This window comes from Mauremys mutica, chromosome 2, assembly GCF_020497125.1.
Source record: "Mauremys mutica isolate MM-2020 ecotype Southern chromosome 2, ASM2049712v1, whole genome shotgun sequence".
NCBI lineage: Eukaryota > Metazoa > Chordata > Testudines > Geoemydidae > Mauremys > Mauremys mutica.
In genome coordinates, this window is record NC_059073.1 from 169,603,752 (window position 1) to 169,629,174 (window position 25,423).

The window sequence follows — 25,423 nt, forward strand, 5'->3', positions numbered from 1 at the left end:
TCCGCTGGACTCTCTCCAGTTTATCCACATCCTTCTTGTAGTGTGGGGCCCAAAACTGGACACAGTACTCCAAATGAGGCCTCACCAATGCTGAGTAGAGGGGAATGATCACATCCCTTGATCTGCTGGAAATGCCCCTACTTATACAACCCAAAATGCCATTAGCCTTCTTGGCAACAAGGGCACACTGTTGACTCATATTCAGCTTTTCGTCCACCGTAACCCCTAGGTCCTTTTCTGCAGAACTGCTGCCCAGCCATTCGGTCCCTAGTCTGTAGCAGTGCATGGGATTCTTCCGTCCTAAGTGCCGGACTCTGCACTTGTCCTTGTTGAACCTCATCATATTTCTTTTGGCCCAATCCTCTAATTTGTCTAGGTCCCTCTGTATCCTAGCCCTACCCTCCAGCGTATCAACCACTCCTCCCAGTTTAGTGTCATCTGCAAACTTGCTAAGGGTGCAGTCCACACCATCCTCCAGATCGTTAATGAAGATATTGAATAAAACCGGCCCCAGTACCGACCCTTGGGGCACTCCACTTGATACCGGCTGCCAACTAGACATGGAACCATTGATCACTACCCGTTGAGCCCGACCATCTAGCCAGTTTTCTATCCACCTTACCGTCCATTCATCCAGCCCATACTTCTTTAACTTGCTGGCAAGAATACTGTGGGAGACTGTATCAAAAGCTTTGCTAAAGTCCAGAAATAGTACATCCACTGCTTTCCCCTCATCCACAGAGCCGGTTATCTCGTCATAGAAGGCAATTAGGTTAGTCAGGCATGACTTGCCCTTGGTGAATCCATGCTGATTGTTCCTGATCACTTTCCCCTCCTTTAAGTGGTTCAGGATTGATTCCTTGAGGACCTGTTCCATGATTTTTCCAGGGACTGAGGTGAGACTGACTGGCCTGTAGTTCCCTGGATCTTCCTTCTTCCCCTTTTTTAAAGATGGGCACTACATTAGCTTTTTTCCAGTCATCCGGGACCTCCCCCAATCGCCATGATTTTTCAAAGATAATGGCCAATGGCTCTGCAATCTCATCGGCCAACTCCTTTAGCACCCTCGGATGCAGCGCATCCGGCCCCATGGACTTGTGCTCGTCCAGCTTTCCTAAATAGCCCCGAACTACTTCTTTCTCCACAGAGAGCTGGTCACCTCCTCCCCATACCGTGCTGCAGAGTGCAGCTGTCTGGGAGCTGACCTTGTCTGTGAAGACAGAGGCAAAAAAAGCATTGAGTACACTAGTTTTCTCCACATCCTCTGTCACTAGGTTCCCTCCCTCATTCAGCAAGGGGCCCACACTTTCCTTGACTTTCTTCCTGTTGCTAACGTACCTAAAGAAACCCTTCTTGTTACTCCTAACATCTCCGGCTAGCTGCAACTCCAAGTGTGATTTGGCCTTCCTGATTTCACTCCTTCATGCCTGAGCAATACTTTTATACTCCTCCCTGGTTATTTGTCCAATCTTCCACTTCTTGTAAGCCAGGGGTCTCAAACATGCGGCCCGCGGAGCTCTTCCCTGCGGCCCGAGGAGCTCCCCCGGGCCGCCCAGAGGGGGGGGGCAAAGGGGGCAATTTGCCCCGGGCCCCGGGCTCCACAGGGGCCCCCAAGAGAAAAGCGGAGGCTCCCGCCTCCGCCCCTCTCCTGGAGCCTCGGCGCATAGAGCGCCGAGTCTCCGTCCAAGCACCTGAGCCCCGCCCTGATCCGAGCCGCGTGGGGAGGGGGCGGGGCTGGGAGCTCTGGGCTGAGCGCTGCGCTCGGCGTGGAGCTCACAGCCCCGCCCCCTCACCACGCGGCTCTGAGCGGGACGAAGCTCAGGCCTCGCCGGAGACGCGCTCGGGTAAGGGGGGGGAGGGAAGCGGGAGCCGCCGGGGCCGGGGCCGGGCCGGGGGGGGGGGGAAGGGAAGCGAGACCCGCCGGGCCGGGCTGGGCCGGGCCGGGGGGGGAAGGGAAGCGAGACCCACCGGGGCCGGGCCGGGCCGGGCCGGGGGGGGGGGGGGGGAAGCGAGACCCGCCGGGGCCGGGCCGGGCCGGGGGGGGGGGGAGCGAGACGCGGCCGGGCCGGGCCGGGGGGTGGGGGAGGGAAGCGAGACCCACCGGGGCCGTGCCGTGCCGGGCCGGGCGGGGGTGGCGGGCCGGGAGGTGAGCCCCGCCGGGGCCGGGCCGGGCCGGGGGGGGGAGGGAAGCGAGACCCGCCGGGGCCGGGCCGGGCCGGGCCGGGGGTGGGGAAGGGAAGCGAGACCCGCCGGGCCGGGCCGGGTCGGGGGGTGGGGGAGGGAAGCGAGACTCGCCGGGCCGGGCCGGGGGGGGGGAAGGGAAGCGAGACCCACCGGGGCCGGGCCGGGCCGGGGGGGGGGGGAGGGAAGCGGGACCGGCCAGGGCCGGGGTGGGAAGCGGGACCGGCCGGGGTGGGGAAAAGAGGGACCCGCCGCCGCCGAAGCGCAGCCCGGTCTTCGGCGGTGGGGGGCCCCTTCTGTTCCGGGACCCGCCGCCTAAGTGCCCCGCCGCCAAGCCACCAAACAGCTGTTGGTGGCGCTTAGCACTTTCCAGGAGGGAGGGGGGAGGAGCGGGGAGCCACGCGCTTAGGGGAGGAGGTGGAGAAGAGACAGGGCAGGGGCGGGGCCTCATGGAAGGGGTGGATTGGGGGTGGGGCCAGGGGCAGCAAGGGGGCGTGTCAGTGATGCGGCCCTCGGGCCAATGCACTAGTCCTCATGCGGCCCTCGGGGTCATTTGAGTTTGAGACCCCTGTTGTAAGCTGTTCTTTTGTGTTTAAGACGAGCAAGGATTTCACTGTTAAGCCAAGCTGGTCGCCTGCCATATTTACTTTTCTTCCTACACATCGGGATGGTTTGTTCCTGCAACCTCAATAAGGTTTCTTTGAAATACAGCCAACTTTCCTCGACTCCTTTCCCCATCATGTTATTCTCCCAGGGGACCTTGCCCATCAGTTCCCTGAGGGAGTCGAAGTCTGCTTTTCTGAAGTCCAGGGTCTCTGTTCTACTGTTTTCCCTTTTTCCTTGTGTCAGGATCCTGAACTCGACCATCTCATGGTCACTGCCTCCCAGGTTCCCATCCACTATTTCTTCCTCTACTATTTCTTCCCTGTTTGTGAGCAGGAGGTCAAGAAGAGCTTTTCCCCTAGTTGGTTCCTCCAGCACTTGTCCCCTACACTTTCCAGAAACTTCCTAGATTGTCTGTGCACTGCTGTATTGCTCTCCCAGCAGATATCGGGGTGATTAAAGTCACCCATGCGAACCAGGGCCTGTGATCTAGCAACTTCTGTTAGTTGCTGGAAGAAAGCCTCGTCCACCTCATCCCCCTGGTCCGGTGGTCTGTAGCAGACTCCCACCACGACATTACCCTTGTTGTTCATACTTCTAAATTTAATCCAGAGACACTCAGGTTTTTCTGCAGTTTCATACTGGAGCTCTGAGCAGTCATACTGCTCTCTTACGTACAACGCAACTCCCCCACCTTTTCTGCCCTGCCTGTCCTTCCTGAACAGTTTATATCCATCCATGACAGTACTCCAATCATGTGAGTTATCCCACCAAGTCTCTGTTATTCCAATTACATCATAATTCCCTGACTGTGCCAGGACTTCTAGTTCTTCCTGCTTGTTCCCCAGGCTTCTTGCATTTGTGTATAGGCACTTAAGATAACTCGCTGATTGTCCCGCTTTCTCGGTCTGAGACAGGAGTCCTCCCCTCTTGCAGTCTCCTGCTTGTGCTTCCTCCCGGTATTCCACTTCCCCACTTACCTCGGGGCTTTGGTCTCCTTCCCCCGGTGAACCTAGTTTAAAGCCCTCCTCACTAGGTTAGCCAGCCTGCTTGCAAAGATGCTCTTCCCTCTCTTCGTGAGGTGGAGCCCATCTCTGCCTAGCAATCCTTCTTCTTGGAAGACCATCCCATGGTCAAAGAATCCAAACCCTTCTCTCCGACACCATCTGAGTCAATAAGATGCCTGTTCTAATCCTGGTTCTATCACTGATTCAGGTGTGGCCATGGGCAAATAATTTTGCCTGTCTCAAGAAAAGGGGGAGGGGGGATTCCATCATGTGGAATAATATTGACACTGACATGAGCCTTCAGCAAGTTGGAACCTTAACACCTACAGCACCGACCTCTGCCCCTTGAGCTAATGAAGTAACTAACAGCAGTAGTAGCAGTAGTAGGCTGTCATCCTCTTTGTTGACCAGTACTAGAGGGGGTTCAAGCACACACATTGTCAGTGAGTTTCACAGATATTTGCTGGGAATCTTCATACTACTTCAGAATCCCACACAACGTTAGTATAAAATTTGAGTAATAAAAAGTTCAAATTTTCTAATTGGCACTTTCAAAAGATAATAAAATGCTAAGTAAAAGAGAACCAATGTCAGAGAATAACTTAACGAGCGCTAATCTTTGCATGTAACTAAAAAGGGTAGCACAGAATACATTCCAGATTCAGTCTGGGTGTATGTTTTGGAGCTTCTTGAAGGTTATAAAAGAATAAAAAGAAAAACATTTAGATCTGGTAGCTGAATCCAAGCACCCACTCATTTTCAAAAGTATGTGCACTACAATTACCACCAATGTAATAACTACTTGGGTAACTGCACATGCACAACAGATCACTGGCTCATGCAAATACCAAATTGGGGTACACATTTGAAACAACTGCATGAACAAATTAGATGCAAAATTGAACACGTTTAAAATCAGACTTCTAATTTACTTAAAGTTTAGTGAATCAATGAGAATGAGTTTAAAGTCAATTCTATTGTTCTGGAGTTATAAATAGAACATTAATATAATTATATGAGATTTTTATATGATGCTGTAATTGAAGACCAAGTTCTTTCAGCTGCAACTGAAACTGATTGGAGCTGTGCTTTGAACATTAAGTACTGTAAAAATACTAAGTACTTTGAAAAATCAGACCATAAACTTCTCAAATTGGGCACCCAAAATTAGTGGACACTTTTGATAACTTTGGCCTTAATCTCTCTGTGCTTCAGTTCCTCATGTGCAAAATGGGGATAAATAATACCATCTAAATTCAGTAATGTTTATGAAACACTTGGATACTATAGAGAGAGCTCCACAGAAACTCCAAAGAGGAAATAAATAATTTTGTATTTATCTTTTGAGGGTTTGGATAGTGTGCATTAAACAGGGCCTGGGGCCACACACTGAATGATAAAGATAAAAATAAATATGGAATTAACTACTCATTCACTGCATGAGGCAGAGGTTCAGTTAGTGCTTGAGTTGTGCCAAAACACTCTGGAATCCTGTTCTGGCACTTTTTTGAGCAACCAGAACAGTGTTCCAGTACTTCTTGAAACTATGCAGCAAACATAACTACCTAGTCAAGAAGAGAAATCATGTCATGAAAGTGTGTGCAAATAGATTAATGCATCCATTTTAAGTCCAAAATAAATATTATTTATATGGCAAAATCATGTGCCAAATGTGTGTAACTGCTTTTTTTTAGGACTAGAGCAATGGGTCCTGTAGAAATGTAATTGTGTGTAAGTGTGTAATTAAAGATTGTATGATAACAGATACACTAAGGGGCTGAATTAAGGCTGCATAGAGGTTATGTTCATAGACTTAAAGGTCAGAAGGGACCACAGAACCTCACCCACTCCTGAAATAGATCCCTATGTGGCTTTAACTACAGCTGTCATTATGTGTGTTCTTGTTCATAACTATTTCTGTCTTGCTTCCCATCCGTATCAAACTTAGAACTAACTGAAATGAACAGGGAAAAATATTTTTCCAAACCCTCTCCTTTACTGTAATTTTCCTCTTGTATTAATGTTGTGAATCTATAAATTGTTGAAAACAGTTTTGCTACTGAAAATGTCCAATGAATGCAAAACAAACAACAAATACAAACCAAAATTAGCCATTAGATTTGGCTCTTCTAAATAAGAAGTGTACATAAAAAGATTTCCTACCAGTGGTAGTACTTGAAACGAGGTCTCCAGTTTGGAGTGCATAAAAGAGTCTGCACTGCACAGGCCAAGTTCACAAACATATAGCACATTAGGAAAAACCTGCAGAGAAAGACAAATCTTTCAGATGGAAAATGAACTCTATAGTCTGACATACAAAATCTATTAAAGATAGTGGGGATAAATAAATATATTTACAGAAAGTTCAGATTAGTATGAGAACATAGGAATTACTAAACCAGATCAGATCAGTGATTCATCTAATATACTATCCCGTCTCTGATAGTGGTCAGTACCAGATGTTTCAGAAGATGCAAGAAACACTTCAGTAGCTAATCAAAGAATGATCTATCAACATGGAAAGCTTCTTCCTATCTCCAATCAGTTAGAAATTCACTTATACCTTGAAACTTGAAACAGGATCCTTTTTAAAGTTTTACTAATCTCTTTGTAGCATGTTATACTGTAGTGACTAAGTTCCACAAGTGGTGTGTTTTGTTAAAAAGTTTTTGTTTTTTGGTTTTTTTTACTTTTAAATTTAGATCCTTTTAATTTCATTGACCGTCCCTTTGGTCTTGTATTTTAGAAAAGACTAATAGAAATGCCCAGTCTACATTACCTGTAGCATTATTTCACATACTTTTAGCATGTCCCTTCTAATTTCCCTTCTCCTTTCTAAAACATAAACATATGGGGAACAAATATTTAATAATGGGCTCTTCAATCTAGCCGAGAAAAGTATAGCATGATCAAATGGCTGGAAGTTGAAGCTAGAAAAATTTAGACTAGAAATAAGGTGTACACTTTGACACAATTTACCAAGGGTCATGGTACATTCTCTATAACAGACAATTTTTAAATCTAGATTGAATGTTTATCTAAAAGATATGCACTAGGAATTATTTTGGGACAGTTCTATGGTCTGTGCTTTGCAGGAGATCAGACTGGATGATCACAATGATCCCTTATGGCCTAGCAATCTATGAAAGTATTGCATTTACTCACTTAACTGTAGCACACATGGTTATCCACCATAACCTTTAAGTCTTTTTCAGAGTCATAGAGTCTATAACTGTTTTTCAGAGTTACAGAGTCTCCCATTCTATAAATGTTACCTACATTCTTGGTTCCCAGATGCATGATCTTGTATTTAGATGTACTAAAATATATTTTGTTCAAGTGAGCCCACCTAGCCAATGTGACCCACCCTGCTCTGTAGAACTGACTTGTCCCCAGCATTATTTACCATTTCACCTATTTTCTGGCATCTGCAAACTTTACCATCAATGATTTTATATTTTCTTCCAGATCACTGGTAAAGATATTCAATAGCATTGGGGCAAGAACAGATCCCTATGGGATCTCGCTAGAAATTCCCCCACTAGGTGATAACTCTCTAATCAGAATTATTTTGTGAAATCTCTCATTTAGCTAGATTTCAGTCCATTTAATATGGTCTGTGTTGATTTCAGATAGTGCTAACTTTTTAATGAGAATGTCTGAAGTACTAAGTCAAATAACGTATAGAAGTCTATTTCAGTTAAGCATTGATTTAATTTAGCATTAGCCTAAGGCTTTTATCATATTTTGTCAGTCTAGATTCTCTTCAGGTTAACTGTGAGTTTTACTAACAATATGATCTGAAAAGTATTTCAAAGAAAACGTCTTGATAACTAAGTTAATTAAATTTCAACAATATAATAAGCTTTTAAAAAAATAATGTCAATTTTCACATGCATACTTACATTGAAAGAATTGGTGCTACGCTATCCAGCGAAGCTATGAGAATTCCTATCTCACAAATACAAGCAGTGAGAAGTAATGCCCATGTTGGTTCACCATTTGCTTTTCCATGACCAAATACCTAATTCAATTAAAATTTTCAGTAAAATAAGTAAATCTGTTCAATATATAGTTCTCAAAATATAATAAAGGGAAACCAACTGTAACAAAACCCATCAAATTTAAACTGGTTAAAGCCATTTTTAAAGTTATTTGAAATCCACATGCATAAGCAGATTCTCTTATATATTAAAAAAACAAATTTACATGAGTTAAGACTTGACATAGGAAAACTAATTTTTTTACAATACAAAATTAAAATTTTAGGGATGGGGAAGAGAAACAACATGACATTTCTAATCACAGGCCTGACTCTTGATACTGCATTAAAGAAAGAAAAGAAAAAACAAAGGAAAGAGCATGGGAACTTACAGAGAAGCCTCCCGTAAATCAGTAGAAGGAGCCCAGTTGCTGAGACATGGGATATGAGAGAGCTCATGGCCAGATCCACTCAGGTAATTTTATTCATAAAGTTGTTGGGGGTAGCAGGGACAAAGTCTTCTCTCAAGGTTCCAAAGAATACACACAGCAGTATACGTTCCCTCCTCTTCTCTCCACACAACCATAAGGATTGAAACCCCAGTACTCCCTCTACCTGTTCTCTTTCTAAACATCCAGTTTCTCCTCACTGTCATTCTCCATACCACACCCTTTCCTCCCTTTTCCCTATACAGACCCTTCAATCTTCCCTCTCTTTCATTCAAACTCTCATTCTCTTTCTAAACCCTAATTTTCCTCAAACATCTCTTGCCATATTTCAAATGTCTCATGTTCCCTAGCACCTTTGCATCACTATAAATTCTTCATGCTCTCTTCCCTCTCCCTCCAAACACTTCATCATCTCTAAACATCCCTCCCTCTCCCTTGAAACCCATCCCAATCTACAAATTCTCTAATACTCCTGCAGACAACTCTAATGCCCCTTACCCTCTCTCCTTCCAAAACATCCATAATTCTCTTCTTAATTTGAGTCTCCTCTTTCCTCAAGCCCATTCTCTCCTCCTGTGAAACCTCTGGAGTCAAATATACCCTTTCTATTTACACCTCAAAACTATGACATTTCTCTCTTGCCCCCCATCTGTCTCTTTGATTCACCTCCCCCCACCCTTAGAGTTTCCCTGTCCTGGCCCCTATTCTCTCTGCATCCCCAATATTCAGCTTCTCCTACCAAGTCCCTCCTTCCTTAGCTCCCTTCCCCTCACCCACAAGTTCCCCACACCTCTCTCCAACTCCCTTCTCTTCATACAACTTCTTCCCAGCCCCAGTCCCCTCCTCAGATTCCCCTAATTGGGCCTGTCCCACTCTAGTTCATCTCCCAAAGATTATCCCCACCACTGCTTCCCATTACCACCAGCATCACACACTAGATGGTGCCTCTCTAGATCTCACACCAGCTCCTATCCCCTTGTACATGTTACCTAACGTGGGGAATTAGGAAGAGCTGCTGGTTGGCCCTGTCTCTGCTCAGCTCCCTACCTGCCAACAGGGGCCGTTGCCAAGTCTCACGAGAAAAAAAGCAGCACTGCCTTTCAGAACAAGCCCAACCCATTCTATCCTTAAGAGACAGAAACCAAAACAATCAAGTCTCTATCCACTGTTGAATATTCTTCTATGCCTCCTAACTTTAGTCATTTTCAAGTCTTGTCCAAAAGAGTGAGAATTTGTCAAAATAAAAGGAAATGACTGAGTTAACATTTTTGCTTCTATTGCAACCGTGTTTTTATTTTTATTTTTATTTGCAGGTTTTTTATCGTTTTTAATATTTACTTTGGTTGGACTAAGAGGCAGGGATGATGAACTATCTTGTGCTGGTATAGGGTTATTGGCTCATTCCACTGTAGTCAGTGACTAAAAGCTTACATAGTGACTTATCCATAATTTTAAACTCTACAGTGCATACTGAATGTCGCATGTAAGGAGGGAACTGGGGACACAGCTTAATTTTTAATGCAAGAGGTGATGGAGAAGCCCTAACACAATTTAAGCAATGGCTGGACTGCTGGAGAATGGCAGCTGCTGGCCTTGTGCCCAGCTCTGAAGGCAGTCCCGCTGCCAACAGCAGCACTGAAGTAAGGTTGGCATGGTATAATGCATTGCCACCCTTACTTCTGCGTTGCTGCTGGCAGCAATGGTGCTGCCTTCAAAGCTGGGTGTCTGGCAAGCAGCCGCCACTCTCCGGTCTTCCTTTAGCAGGCACCCACAGTGTATTGTAACAGCTGTCACTTCTAGGTAGGCTTTTTCAGTTAATTCCAGGTATAGTGCCTTACAAAAGTCTTTGCATTGTCTTTCTGGATGATGGCATTTTTTGGCTTTTGCTTTTATCTATAAATGTAGGCACAAAGATGCATCCAGCAAGAGACCAAGCATATGCAGTACCTTAATAACTTGAGTTAGACCCCCTTCATCAATGGGAAGGTTACAGTTTTTGCAAGCTGTTCAAGATGGTCTTGCTTTTCATGCATCTCCCAATTTTGCCCAGGCACTAGAATACCTGGGAGACTGTATACTCTACACTTGCCAAACTATCCAATTCAGAAAAAAGTTACATAATCTTCATCTCAGTCACAACCAAGCCTTGAAGTTCAGAGTTAATGACAGAACAGCATGGAAATAGCTGTTATACCTGTCTTAATGTACATAATTTGCAGAATGAGTAAGAACTTAAATTGTTGCTCTCAACTTTTTCTATAAGTGACTCCAAAACAGTATCATGTAGTTCCATGTCCAGATCAAATTTACTCTATTTACAAATAAAAAGTGCCTGAACTCCAAACCTAGCCTGGAATCTGAAAGTTAAGTTGCTAGTTATTTTCTGGCTTGTGCATTTCCACTCGTAAAAAATTCTGTGGGCCCAATTTTGCCTCAGTTTCATAGTGCACAATTTGATTGTTTGAAGAATAAAGACAATAAAACAGCACAGAGATACATAAGGGTAGAGTGTGGTCTGCAAATGCAACTTGATTTACTTTTTTTTTTAATGCAATTAAAATCTAGCTTCAGCTCAAGGTATGTCTATACTGCAATCCAAGGTGTGACTGCAGGTCAGGTAAACATACCTCCATTAGCTTTACCTGTGCTAGCATTGCTAAAAATAACAGCATAGTTGAGGTGACATGGGGTTCAGTGCAGGCTCTACAAGCCCATCCATAACCCTGAATACCAACTTGCATTGCTGAAGCCTGCACCACCATAGCTACACTGCTGTTTTTAGCAATGCTCGCACAAGTAAAGCTAGCTTGGGTAGGTCTATTCTAGCTGCAATTATACCTTGGATTGCAGTATAGACATCCCATCACACTTTCATGGCTCTGCAGCGGTAACAGGAATAAAAAGAACTGAAAATATATTTAAGTAAACAATATAAATGCAATTTAAATGTAAATGCATTTAAAATACTGAAAAAAGTAGCTCACTTGAAGAAATGGTATTATGCCATCTCTTGCAATAGCCTGCAACAGCCGGGGTGCACCAGTAAGACTCTGTAGACCAGCACCACATGTAGAGAAGAATGAACCAATTACAATTACCCATGGAGAAGGCCATGCCAATGTACCAATCACTAGGTTTCCATTAACTGCTTCTCCAAACCTTGGGGAAAAGATCAAATAAATTAACGAGAAAGAGCAGTGAATGCTAAAGTGATAATTCTTTTATTATAGCTCAATATACACATTTCTAATTCTTTTTTAGCACTTAATAAATGATACTCTACAAAATAATCAGGTTGTGTTTGGGTTTATCCAACCAATTTATCCTCTTTCTTATACTATTAAGGAATGGAGCAGCTAAATTTTACAACACAATTGTGATTTAATAATTCTTAATACTACATGTGTCTTTACAAGACATGATTTCCATATTATCTGGGCACACTACATTGTTTATACCAGTAGCAAGATATTTACTCATATGCTCTGTACCCATTGTGGTATTGAACTAATTACCACATATTGAGAATAACAGCCATGATTCTAGAAGCCAGATTTTCAACAGCCTTTGCAGTTGAAAACCCTGTCATGCAGATATATACAGAGACACAATATATAAATTCATATAAATATTGTTTTCAAAATAAATGGTTGATCATATACAGCGCATGGGTATCAAGCGATGCATGAGAAGAGTCAGTGGGTGAGGTAGTGTGAACTGCCTAGTTTTAACATTGTTTAGAGATGCTTAAGACACTTGGGCATGTGCAAGCATGGAGACAGCCTGTAAGCTATCCTCCACTCAGAGCTGTTGGATTAGCTGTCCCAGTTAAAGAAAAATAGCAAATGGAAGAGGGTTATTGGCATGATAGAGAGTGCTAAGGAAAAAGTGGTAATGCTATGATGGTTTTCTCTGAAGTACAGGCAGAGGGAGTAAAGACAGAAAACCCATGGGGGTGGCAACTAGAATTATCCAGTCAACTACATACATGTGCCTTTAGCCTGGCATGTGCAATTTTTTAAAGATATCTATCAGGAGAACGCGCAAAAGAAATCAGCACTAGGAGACAGGTGCTTTCCAATTGTTTCTTGAGATAATTGATTCTGTCTTGCCTATGGATCCATGCATGAGTCCAGAGGGGGTTCAGTTAAGGTGAGAGAGCTTAGGGGAGTCTTAAGAAATGTGAGATGTCATCCAGCAAAGTCAAGGCCGTTTTTTAAAAAGTGGCATGCATTAATTTATTTAAAAAAAATTTTCAGGTCACTTTTAATGTTTGAAGATTATTAGTAAAAATTTATTTTGTAAAAATGCATTTTATCTAGCCTATTATTGTTCATTTGTTTTCAGGGTTGCCAGAGCAGTTGGCAGAGAAAAGAAAAAGGTAGAGCTAAGACCAACCCAGTTCCACCTTATTCCGTCTCAGGCCCGCAAGGACAAGGAACAGAGACAGAGCAAGAAGCCTGATGCATTGAAGTCAATTTTCAAAATCTTTGAATTGTGCTTGCCCAGACCTTGGATACACTTGTCAGTACTCATTTTGAAGCTACATATGCACACACAGCTTTGAAAACAAGTCACCTACTGGATCTGCAGAAAAAGGGACACCACATGGTGCCAGTGCATACATACAACGGAGTCCCTGAAAATTCTCTGCTACATGCCCAGGAACCGCAGCAGGGTGCTGCCCAAGATCCATGAGACACTGCCATGGAAGGCAAGCCACCCCAGTAAATTGAACTCTAGAGTCCATTCCACAAACTGAAGGGACAGTGGTAGGAAGTAGCCCAGGACAGTGGCTTTAGACTCCCTTTTCGGAGTGCCCCTGTTCAGGAGTCAACTCACACAGGGTTGGTGGACTGGGAGGGCCTGGTTCCCCCTACCCCCACTGCCTGAAGGACTGAGACACCTTGACCAGGGAAACAAAGGACTGGAAGTCAGATGCAAAACACTAGGCCACCTGGCCCTCCAAGCAATCTGTTACAACTCTATAAAGGTACTAATTATACTCTAATTTCAGCAAGAAGGGAACTGGCAGCCAGTGCACAGCACAGAACATGGGTGCAGTATGGTCCCAATAACATGCCCTACTCAAAAGGTGAGCTTCTGTGTTCTGCACTAGCTAATACACCTGTGAGATTTTCAGGTGGATCTCCAGGTAGTGTCTTCAGAAACATAAGCATTCATAATTAAGGCTAGGTGTGTACTTAGCATATTTTCATTATTTTTTCTTCTTCAACTTTGAAGTGTCTTTTTATTAAAAGAATAGTATGAAATTAGGAAATTTAGCAATGTTAACTGTCACATAAACGCACACCATCTAAATTACCAGTAAATTTCTAAAATAAAACCTATTCAAACATATTTTCATTCCAATAATCAACATTTATGAGCATACATAAAACATGTTCACTTTATAAAGATGGAAATTAAACATACATACTTATCTCTTAATATCACACCTTCTATACATGCACCAAACAATACAATGCAGGATAGATCTATTATTGAGAATGAAGGAAGATAAAAGCAGGTTGATTATACTGTAGTGTAATTTGGAGAAGAATTAAACTTCTCATTACCTAAGAATCTGTAAAAAATCTCAGAACATTACTTTTTTTGTCTTCTTCCAGCTTTCTCACAAAAATAAGATTAATCAAGGGTTAGCTGACTTTTGGCTATATTTCTTTATCATGTGCTGTATTTATTTATACTTTACCCCAATGTAGTGCTGAAAATAACCAACTTCATATATTATATTATATCATTTAAAATATTTCCTCATATTTTAAGTAACTTCAAGTGATCCAAAATTTGGCATTTCATAAAAGAAGACTCTGAGCATCTTAATTTTGTAATTCTGTATAGCATTAGTTTCTGTCCCTGGCAGTTCACACACTATCCAATTTTCAAATGGCCACACTGATCAGATCAAAATAAAGGTAAGTTACTGGTTAGACCAGGGTGATTTCAGGATCCTCCATTATCCACCCCTAATAGCATCAATTTTCATTTGTAATTTGGGGAATCAACAGAAAATATTTAGAATTTCTTTCAGTTTAGGTTCTGTTTTGCTCCTGCTAAGTTTTAAACTCAGCAAACTTAAATAACTTCCCAGTGAAACTTCAAAACAAAATCCTAAGGCCTGTACACTTCCACTTTAATAGCGTGCATTGGAAGAAAGAAAATAATTAAAACACATCACAAAGGATACAGATAAAGGATGTAGTTGAAATAGCCAAAATTGTTCCAGTAGGAATAGATTTCTGAGCATCCCTAAGATCTCCAGATCTGTTTGACCCTGCCATAATACCTAAAAAGAAGAATAAAACCTAATTTTATACCATAAAATCAATGAATATTGATTACTTTATGAAAAAGAATGTAAATACAATATTTATGTTTAGCAACCATCCAAAAGCTAATATAACTGAGGAAATTCCATTTGGCATTCCATTATGTGGACTGCAGAACGTTTGTTCAGTTTAAACTTGCCTTGCTTGAGAAATTTGAACTGTCCCACAAATTGTATAGAAGGAATTTTCAGGGGGTTCAGAGAAAGTGTGATACAAACTATTGTTCTGAAGCTGCAACACAAATTAGGGATTACATAATAAAATGGAGTAGTGGTTGGGGCAAGAAAACAGTTCAGAAGGTCTATGAGCTAACGGGACTTGAGATGTTTTACACCTTGTATATGCCCTAAAATCCTGGTTAATAGACTGAAAGCCCTCAGATGTGTTCACAGACAGTAAACTGGCTGAGGAATACATAGACAGATGCCTTGGTCTGATAGGAAATATAAGAGGGATGAGGCAAGCAGAGTTACCCATCCAGGGCTGAGAACCTACTGCAGCAGAAGGGATACCATCCCAGAGGGCTCTCAGAGGAGTGGGGAGAAGTGGCATCATCTCTTTCATACACTGGCTCGTCTCCCCTGGAATTGCCCAGTCTGTACATTGGGGGCAGGGCTGCTTGCACTCCAAACGTAGAGAGAGTTAACTTTGTTGTTCAGCCTCTGGAGGGGGAGAAATTAAAAAGCCAGCTCCAGCTCCATTGGGGTGTACAACATACATGCTGCTGAGTTCACTCTTTGGGCACCAGTACATATTATTATGTATTATTTGTATTATCGTAACACCTAGGAATCCTAAGTTACAGCTAGGTGCTGTATAAAGAGAACAAAAAGACAAGTAGATATACCTTGCTCTACCTTATGGGTACAGAAACACCAGATCCCCAGTGGGGATGGAAGTTACTGGGCAGATATTCCAGGGATGGAGGAACACAGGCACTGCCCATATCCATATGAGGTGAAACCACACTAGAACCTGGGAGGCAGCTAGCTATGGATAAAATGCCAAGGGTAAAACCATTTTCCCTGCCTCTATCTGAAATCTCTGTAAAGATCCAAGAGTGTTTGGGGATTCTGGCAGTGGGAATGTTAGACAACATCCTTTTTGATATTTTACTGGGAAATATTTGAGGAAGTACCCCCTTCTGCTACCTTAAAAATCTCAGATGAGGACATAAACACCAATCATTCACAACAGTCAGATGATCCATCAAAATGCAAATTACTGAGTTAGGAATGGGGGCAGGGGGAACCCTGCCCAATTCCCCTCAAGTTGTTTCAGTCAAACTAGCTCCATATAAATCTATCAAGACCAGGAAGGGGATGGTTGTGAGACTAGATGCACTTCTGTGACAGTAAGCCTCTAGATGTCCTCATCTTTTTTCAGTTGAAAAGAGAACCTTGAAAATGTAACCTGATAAAAAGATGTCAGCCTAAGTTTGCAGAAAACCTGAAACAGTAGCTTAGATGGGTAAACTGCCCCATTCATTTCAACTGAGAGAAAATTATATTATGAAGATATACACAATCTTTGGGTTAGCACTCATTTTGCTGAGGCCTTTAGCAATGCATGAAGGCCTGGGAAAAGACAATTGGTTTCATTTTGTTGAAGGGAACTCAGCTTTCAAAAATTAGGAAATGCAGCTTTAAATGGTTTCTGCCGCAGACGGTAGCCCACTGAAATAACAGGTTCACTGTGCCTCCCCTCTACTCTGACATTATAATTAAATGTAACTTAGCCATAATACCTGTAAAACAATATTGGGGAAATGAAGTGCCAACAATAAAATTACAATTAACAACAGCAGTATCTTTTCATGCAAAACCACTGTATTTACCTGTCACAGACGGGAAATAAATCCCTACTAGCATTGTGAAGTAGGTCATAATGTCTGTAAAAACATATGGGAGTCCTCCAACTTTTATCTCTTCTGTTCCAGTAACTGATGGGTGACCTTTTTTTTCAATAATTGATCCTTTTTCTGTATAGGCACTCCACAGGTTATCTGTAAGGAAATAAGTGAGAGCTGTACAAACACCTAATAAATGAGAACTGTACAAACAAAAGTGACCTAAATATAAGATCAACCTATCTACATCACTCACAGGTGTGAAAAATTCCATGTCCTATGTGGTGTAATTAGGTCAAACTAACCTCCATTGTAGACACAGCTAGGTTGACAGAAGAATTCTTTCATTGACCTAGCTACTGCTTCTCAAAGAGATGGATTTACTACATCGACAGAAAACCCCCTTTTGATGATGTGGGAAGAACCAACAATATGCTACAGCAAAGTAGCTCTGTTTCTATAGTGTAGACATGCTCCAGTTTTTTCTCCAAGTTATTTTTATATAACAACTAAGCTTACAACATTACCTGTAATTTAAACAAAGATCTACTCTTATGAATCAGGTGGCCTCTCTGGGTATAAAACTCTTGACATTTCGGGAACATTTCTGAAAACGCTAGGTACAAGGCAGTAGTAACCCCATGGTATCTTCCATCAGCTTTTTTTTTTTTTTTGGACCGGTGGCAATTCCACATACTATGAATGCCAGCTAATTTCTGTGGCTGTTGCACACGAGCAGCCAGTCGTCTGCTTTGAAAAATACTTGGGGATGATCAGTATCAAAGCCTATGCATAATATACATTCAGTGGAGTGCATTGCATTTTTCCTTCTCTGTACATTTTTATTTTTATCTCTATCTATCTCTCTATATATAAAAAAATACATTTTCTTGGATAACTCTGAAAGTAGCAATTTTTGGAATACATTTCACAATTGATGTAGAACACCAATGTTTGATACATGTATGAGTAATTAATGTAACAGTTTCTTGCAATATTTGCTTGAAGAAATAAAAATATTTTAATTTATAGTCACTAAAACTTTGCAGCTTTTTTATTTAATTTGATTAGATTTGTATTAATTACATAAAAGCATGTTTTCCTATTTATGAGTTTTTACTATATTCTTCCTCAAAAAAAGAAGAAAAGCAGGAAAAAGCCCTATTTTTATCTCTATCTAGAAAACAGTTTCAGTTATTTACTGTATAAAAATATGTTTTCCTATACTACACAAATAGGAAAATGTAAAGATTTTGATCTCTACATATCTTTCTAAATGACCAATCAGTGATTTATGGACATCCAGTCCCAAAGATTATCCGATGCTTGTAATATGGGAGTGGCTACCTGTCAGAAAAATACATGGTGATGGTAAGGCCTCATGGCATAGAGCCAGAGTATAAAATGTTTTTTTCAAGTTAAGGAAAACAACCTTATGGACATAGTTAGTATGCTAACCTGAACCATTAGAAAATTATTTCAAAATGAAATTACATTAGACTACCAAAATAAAAGATGCTTTAAACTTTTCTGAACATATTGTAAAATGTTACCAGAATAAATATAATTTTAAATATATGCATTCAGAAAACTAGCAGATATTCATATGATGTACTATAAAATACAAACAAAAAGTCTAACACATTTCTCACAAGAAAAATTTCAGCCACAAAGAAAACATTTTAAGGAAGTTCTGAGTGACTGAATATTAGAGTTTGGAATTGAAGAGTGATCATTGTAAATGCATATACACTTTATATTGGATCCTTCTTGAAATCTTTTACTGAATTTTGACAGAAGTAGTAAGTTGGTGGAGTCCCCACCAACTTAAAAAAATCACATAGAATCAAGAATTAATACTTCCTTGGGAATTGTTCATCAACCAATTTCAAAACCACGCTACCTGAACCCCAAATCATATGCTTTCCCCCTGGCTTGGCAGCTTTTTAAAGGTTCCTTGCTTCAGGACTTCTCTTTTCCAGAACCTAGAAACACTCTCTGCTGGAAACCTACTGCCACCTCTCTTATATACAGATGGAGTCTAAAGATCCAGTAGAACAGCAGAAATTAGCCTGCAGGGTTCCCACAACTGCTAACAGAATGGGACAACGGGAGATTCCTGACATTCTGTTAGAAGTCTATTGGACTAAATGTGTGACTGGAAGCTAGAAACTCCTGAGCTTTCACCCCAGTTCTGCCATTGACTTGTCATGTGACCTTGGACAAGTCACAAACTCTGTGTCTTAGTGTTTCCAACTATTACCCCTACCACATAGTAGGGTTTTGAGAATTAATGAATCTACAGCATATTGAAGATGTAAAGCACTAAGTGTACAAAGGTGCTAAATATTATAATTACATTGCATTTTAATTGGTATTTTTACCTTTTTTGTTATTTGATACAACAGTTACCCTTAAATAAGTGTCCACATACCATAAAATGAAGTATTTCTAAGAACCGAACAGTGCTGAAATAGAGTGATGGGAGGGAGTAGTCCACAGATACATGAGTTACAGAAACAATGATAGACATCTTACACCCTGCACATTAGAACTGTTATGGCCTACACTAATACCATACAAAAAATCAGTTAGTTTAACTGCACATAGACTTTAGGGCCAGAAGGGACCATCATGATCATCTGGTCTGTCCTCCTGCATATTACAGGCTATAGAACCTCACCCACCCACTCCTGTAATAGACCTCTAACCTCAACCTCTCACCGAATTACTCAAGTATTCAAATCATGATTTAAAGACTTCAGGTTACAGAAATCCACTCTAGTTTAACCTGCAAGTGACCCATGTCCCATGCTGCAGAGGAAGGCAAAGAACCCAAATGTCTCTGCCAATCTGACCCAGAAGAAAATTCCTTCCCAATGCTAAAAATGGTGATCAGTTAGACCCTGAGCATCTGGGCAAGACCAGCACCCAGACACCTGGGAAAGAATTCTCTGTAGTAACTCAGAGCCCTCCCCATCTAGTGTCCCATCTCTGGCTCTGTTTTCAGACTTACCAATTAGAACTCCACTAGCAATTCCAGGAATCCCTTGAATTTCTGTCACGTTATTTAGGTTAAAGTATTCATCACATGTGGCATTGAGTGACCGACTATCACAGAAGAGACTCCACAGCTTCGTTGTCACTGTTTCATTGTTTACCTCAATAAATTTGGCACAAATATCAAAGTTGCGTCTTGACAATGTACGGTTTCCAAGAAGACAAATACTAGATGTGAAAGAAATAAAATAGGGGTAGAATTGGTTTTCTGTAGTGAATTTATTCTCATTTAGCTTAGTCTATAGTCTGTTCTCTAGCAAATTCTTCATTTACCATATCACACATTATAACATTATTAATTCAATGGCAAAAACTATGTTAATGCAGAATTGCAAAGTTGCTCTGTGGTACGTTGTCCCTTTGCAGAATGCTGAATTGACAAAAACTCAGACTTTTGCTGAATATATGAGATCTTCACCTCATTTTCCAGCCCAGTCACTTTCACTAACAGGATTCCACTTAACACTATTAAACCAGGGAAATAAAGTTGCTCTCACCAACTTCTCTGCACCCTTTTTGAGAAATGTCTTAATATTGACACAACACATGCTCACGCTGGTCCTTGGCAGTCTAAGACTCAGGAGGTTCCAGATCCTGGTGCACACTCAAGCACTTAGCCAACTCCCCAGAAAAAAATACCACACACATACAGTTTAAGAACCACTTCACGAGCCTTTTACAGCCTCCTTACACTTACTCAGTGGATACCATCTCAACCTACATTTTCACTTAACCATCATCAAAGTATGAGAATCCTTTTATATTCCACCTCACTGTTGACGATATCCTTTGCAAGCCTGTGCCCTGCTATTGACGTAACCAACACAATTCTGCATAGAAATGATGCATCCTGAAGATACACATTAACTTCTTCCCTTTCCCCATATGCATAATAGGGTACAAAACATAAATCTTCACATATCACAAATCACAGCTACTGTCACACACCTCAAAGTAATCCACAGATCTCACACTACTGCCTCCACCATTCAGTATAGCTGACACCAATCACACGCACTTACCTGGAATGCATGCAGACAATAAGCACTTAAAACTGCTCTTATGTCCCAGCTTGCTACTGAACATACCCTTTTCAATAAAACTCCTGTGCCCTGCTAATCATGAGGAATACACAATTCTACACTGAAACAATGCACACTGGCTCCTGCATAGGCAACCTTAATTCTGCATTTCCTGGTTTTCAGAAGCTTGAATTATGCTCAACTCAGTGTTATGCAAGGGGACAACATATCACCAAGCAACCTGAACTCTGCATTATTGTCTTTTTTTACATTGAATTTCCTCATTATTGACTGGGAAAAGATATGCTGCTGGTAGTAACTAGTTGTTATATAGGCTGTTGTACATATCATGTCCTGCAATTTGCATACCAAAACAAAACAGCCTGTAGTCAGCAGTTCCTATGTCATGGTATACTCCTTGCTCTCCCACAAACTTCTGCAACCTTTTGATCCAGGAATCACACAGAATCCACACACTGGCAATCCTGGCCATGCACATATTTCTTTTCCCTCAGCCGTCAAACCTCCACACTACATGTCTTTGAAAACACCACAATGATCTGCTCCAAGACAAGTAGCCACTTGCCAGGCCACCCCTACACACACTAAAAAAGGGTTAGTAAAATACAGATTTTCTCAAACAACCAATCTAAGACTGGTCTATCATCCATCCCCATTGCCCAATCCCTCTGCAGCTGCAACTCCTCTCCCCTGTCTCCCTACCACAATCCTCTGCAGCTCCTCCCCACATGATTTAAAAAAACATTTTGGTTAGACCAACTACTGACTGTTCTGCTGTGTTCACAGTACACTCCCATAAAATAAAAAAATATAACAGAGACAACTTGTTGCAAGCAACATGAGTTATTAAATTTTTACCGTATAGAACTAGAAAATTCAGTGCAGGTGTTCACTAGGGACAATGGCATTGGTACATTCCCTCAAACTACACAGGCCAGTATATATTGCCAACATAGAAACCCTCTTATTTTTCCCAAGCACACTGTAATCCTTCCATGTGGCTCTTTACTCGGGTCACCCAGAACCCTGAGCCAGTTACCACTCTGCCTCAGAAGGGTGAACTTGTGCTACTAAGCTATGAGTCAGATCCCTGACACACCAGCTTATCTGCCTTGCTAGCAAACTCCTCAGGATTCTGCCAGTCCAAACCTTGCCTTAGAGATAACAATCAGTGAATCCCAATTCCTGAGTTTCCCAGAGACATCTTTCTGCAATGTTTAGTCCCTCTCACTGGACCCTCAGAGAAGTTATCAAGTTTGCTGCCACCAAACAGACAGAACATATATCAGCCTGGTATTGGGCTGAGGATTTTATTCTTCAATCAAATGCACAGCACTAAGATGGTCTTATAATGAAACAAGAATAAGTTTATTAACAAAGAACAGATATTTAAGTGATAATTGGTATAAACAGAAGACACAGTTATGGTTACAAGCAAAAAAACAAAAATGACGGTTACTCACCATTGTAACTGTTGTTCTTCGAGATGTGTTGCTCCTATCCATTCCAGTTAGGTGTGCGCGCCGCGCGTGCACGGCTCTTCGGAAGATTTTTACCCTAGCAACACCGGCGGGCCAGCTGGGCGCCCCCTGGAGTGGTGCCGCTATAGCGCTAGATATATACCCCAGCCGGCCCGTCCGCTCCTCAGTTCCTTCTTGCCGGCTACTCCGACAGTGGGGAAGGAGGGCGGGTCTGGAATGGATAGGAGCAACACATCTCGAAGAACAACAGTTACAATGGTGAGTAACTGTCTTTTCTTCTTCGAGTGATTGCTCCTATGCATTCCAGTTAGGTGATTCCCAAGCCTTACCTAGGCGGTGGGGTCGGAGTGAGACGTGGCAGAGTGTAAGACTGCTGAGCCGAAGGCTGCATCGTCTCTGGATTGCTGCACCAATGCGTAGTGGGAAGCGAAGGTGTGGACAGAAGACCAGGTGGCCGCTCTACAGATGTCCTGGATGGGGACATGGGTCAGGAAGGCGGCAGACGAGGCTTGCGCTCTCGTAGAGTGAGCGGTGAGGCGGTTAGCTGGCACACGAGCAAGCTCATAGCATGTTCGGATACATGCAGTCACATGCAGCAAGTTTGCACCCAGGAGGAAATCCTCTGAGAGGAGACCGGCTTGCCTTTCATACGATCTGCAACCGCTACGAATAGTTGGGGCGAACGTCGGAAGGATTTTGTTCGCTCTATGTAGAAAGCGAGGGCCCTGCAGACGTCCAGGGTGTGAAGCTGTTGTTCCCGACTTGAGGCGTGAGTCTTCGGGAAAAAAACAGAAGAAAAATGTCCTGGTTCAAATGGAAGGCTGATACCACCTTAGGGTGGAAGGCCGGGTGTGGCCGAAGCTGAACTTTGTCTGCATGAAAGATGGTATACGGTGGACCAGCCGTTAGGGCATGAAGCTCGGAAACTCGCCTCGCTGAGGTTATGGCGACGAGGAAAGCCATTTTCCACGACAGATGGAGTAGGGAACATGTGGCCAAGGGCTCGAAGGGGGCTCCAATGAGCCTAGCCAAAACTAGATTCAGATCCCAGGACGGGGTAGGACATCGTACTGGCGGGAACAAGCGATCTAGGCCTTTTAGGAAGCGGGAAACCGTCGGATCAGAGAAGATGGACCGGTGACCGACGGGCGGCCGAAAGGCGGATATGGCTGCTAGGTGCACTTTCAACGATGACACCACGAGACCCTGCTCCTTAAGTGACCAGAGGTAGTCCAGGATCGTTGGAATAGGGACGAAGAATGGATTCAGGTCTCTCTAATCACACCAGAGTGCGAAACGCTTCCATTTCGCGAGGTAAGTCGAGCGAGTGGAAGGCTTCCTGCTCTCTAGCAGGACTCGCTGGACCGCCTCCGAACAGTCACGCTCCGCGTGGGTCAACCACTCAGGCACCAGGCTGTAAGATGGAGGGACTGCAGGTCAATATCTTCATTAACGATCTGGAGGATGGTGTGGACTGTACCCTTAGCAAGTTTGCAGATGACACTAAACTGGGAGGAGTGGTTGATACGCTGGAGGGTAGGGCTAGGATACAGAGGGACCTAGACAAATTAGAGGATTGGGCCAAAAGAAATATGATGAGGTTCAACAAGGACAAGTGCAGAGTCCTGCACTTAGGATGGAAGAATCCCATGCACTGCTACAGACTAGGGACCGAATGGCTGGGCAGCAGTTCTGCAGAAAAGGACCTAGGGGTTACGGTGGACGAAAAGCTGAATATGAGTCAACAGTGTGCCCTTGTTGCCAAGAAGGCTAATGGCATTTTGGGTTGTATAAGTAGGGGCATTTCCAGCAGATCGAGGGAAGTGATCATTCCCCTCTATTCAGCACTGGTGAGGCCTCATCTGGAGTACTGTGTCCAGTTTTGGGCCCCACACTACAAGAAGGATGTGGATAAATTGGAGCGAGTCCAGCGGAGGGCAACAAAAATGATTAGGGGGCTGGAGCACATGACTTATGAGGAGAGGCTGAGGGAACTGGGATTGTTTAGCCTGCAGAAGAGAAGAATGAGGGGGGATTTGATAGCTGCTTTCAACTACCTGAAAGGGGGTTCCAAAGAGGATGGATCTAGACTGTTCTCAGTGGTAGAAGATGACAGAACAAGGAGTAATGGCCTCAAGTTGCAGAGGGGGAGGTTTAGGTTGGACATTAGGAAAAACTTTTTCACTAGTAGGGTGGTGAAGAACTGGAATGGGTTACCTAGGGAGGTGGTGGAATCTCCTTCCTTAGAGGTTTTTAAGGTCAGGCTTGACAAAGCCCTGGCTGGGATGATTTAGTTGGGTTTGGTCCTGCTTTGAGCAGGGGGTTGGACTAGATGACCTCCTGAGGTCCCTTCCAACCCTGAGATTCTATGATTCTATGATTCAGGTCCGGGTGGCGGAGCCTGCCGAAGTCCTGCGTCATCAGATCCGGCCACAACGGGAGGGGAATGGGATCCCGTACTGAGAGCTCGAGCAGCGTGGTGTACCAGTGCTGTCTCGGCCATGCTGGAGCGACGAGTATGAGGCGGGCCCTGTACCTCCGAAGCTTGAGAAGCACCCGATGTACGAGTGGGATCGGAGGAAAAGCATATAGGAGGTGATCCTTCCAGGAGCATAGGAATGCGTCCGACAGGGAGCCTTGGGAGCGACCCTGGTAAGAACAGAACTGGTGGCACTTCCTGTTCTCCTTGGAGGCAAACAGGTCTATCTGGGGAAACCCCCACCTTCGGAAAATTGTGTATACCACATCTGGACGAAGGGACCACTCGTGGGAAAGGAACGACCTGCTGAGACGGTCGGCCAGCGTGTTCTGCACTCCTGGAAGATAGGACGCTACCAGGTGAATCGAGTGGGTTATGCAGAAGTCCCACAGGAGCATCGCTTCCGTGCAAAGCAGGGAGGATCGGGCCCCACCCTGCTTGTTGACATAAAACATCGCCGTCGTGTTGTCCGTAAACACCGCCACACAGCGCCCTTGGAGATGGGAGCGGAAGGCTTGACACGCGAGGCGAATCGCCCGCAGTTCCCTGACATTGATATGTAGGGAGAGCTCTCAGGGCGACCAGAGACCTTGGGTGTGTAGGTCGGCCAGGTGCGCCCCCCACCCCAGCTCCGAAGCATCCGTCAGGGTGACGGATGGTTGAGGAGGGTGGAATGGGACTCCGGCACACACGACTTCTGGGTCCAGCCACCAGCTGAGTGAAGCAAGGGTCGGCTTCGTGGGCGTGACCACCATATCTATGGAGTCGCGGTGCGGCCGGTACGCCGACGCAAGCCAAGTTTGAAACGGGCGAAGGTGCAACCTCGCGTACGGAGTGACTAACGTGTACGATGCCATGTGGCCCAGGAGGCGGAGGCAGGATCGCACCATTGTTGTGGGAAAGGATTGCAGGTCCCGAACTAAGGAGACCAGAGAC

The 25,423-nt window shown here is 43.5% G+C and overlaps 1 protein-coding gene across 1 annotated transcript in view; it reads right to left on the reverse strand.

The window, feature by feature from the left end:
- Window positions 1-25,423, reverse strand: part of SLC12A7 (solute carrier family 12 member 7) — a 324,493-nt gene that overhangs the window by 96,416 nt on the left and 202,654 nt on the right. The window contains exons 8-14 of the mRNA XM_045005934.1: window positions 19,441-19,652; window positions 16,413-16,580; window positions 14,434-14,532; window positions 13,663-13,720; window positions 11,207-11,381; window positions 7,697-7,815; window positions 5,955-6,053 (exon numbers count right to left, since the gene is read on the reverse strand). Of these exons, the coding sequence (XP_044861869.1) occupies window positions 5,955-6,053; window positions 7,697-7,815; window positions 11,207-11,381; window positions 13,663-13,720; window positions 14,434-14,532; window positions 16,413-16,580; window positions 19,441-19,652 (930 nt within the window). The remainder of the gene's footprint in view (window positions 1-5,954; window positions 6,054-7,696; window positions 7,816-11,206; window positions 11,382-13,662; window positions 13,721-14,433; window positions 14,533-16,412; window positions 16,581-19,440; window positions 19,653-25,423) is intronic.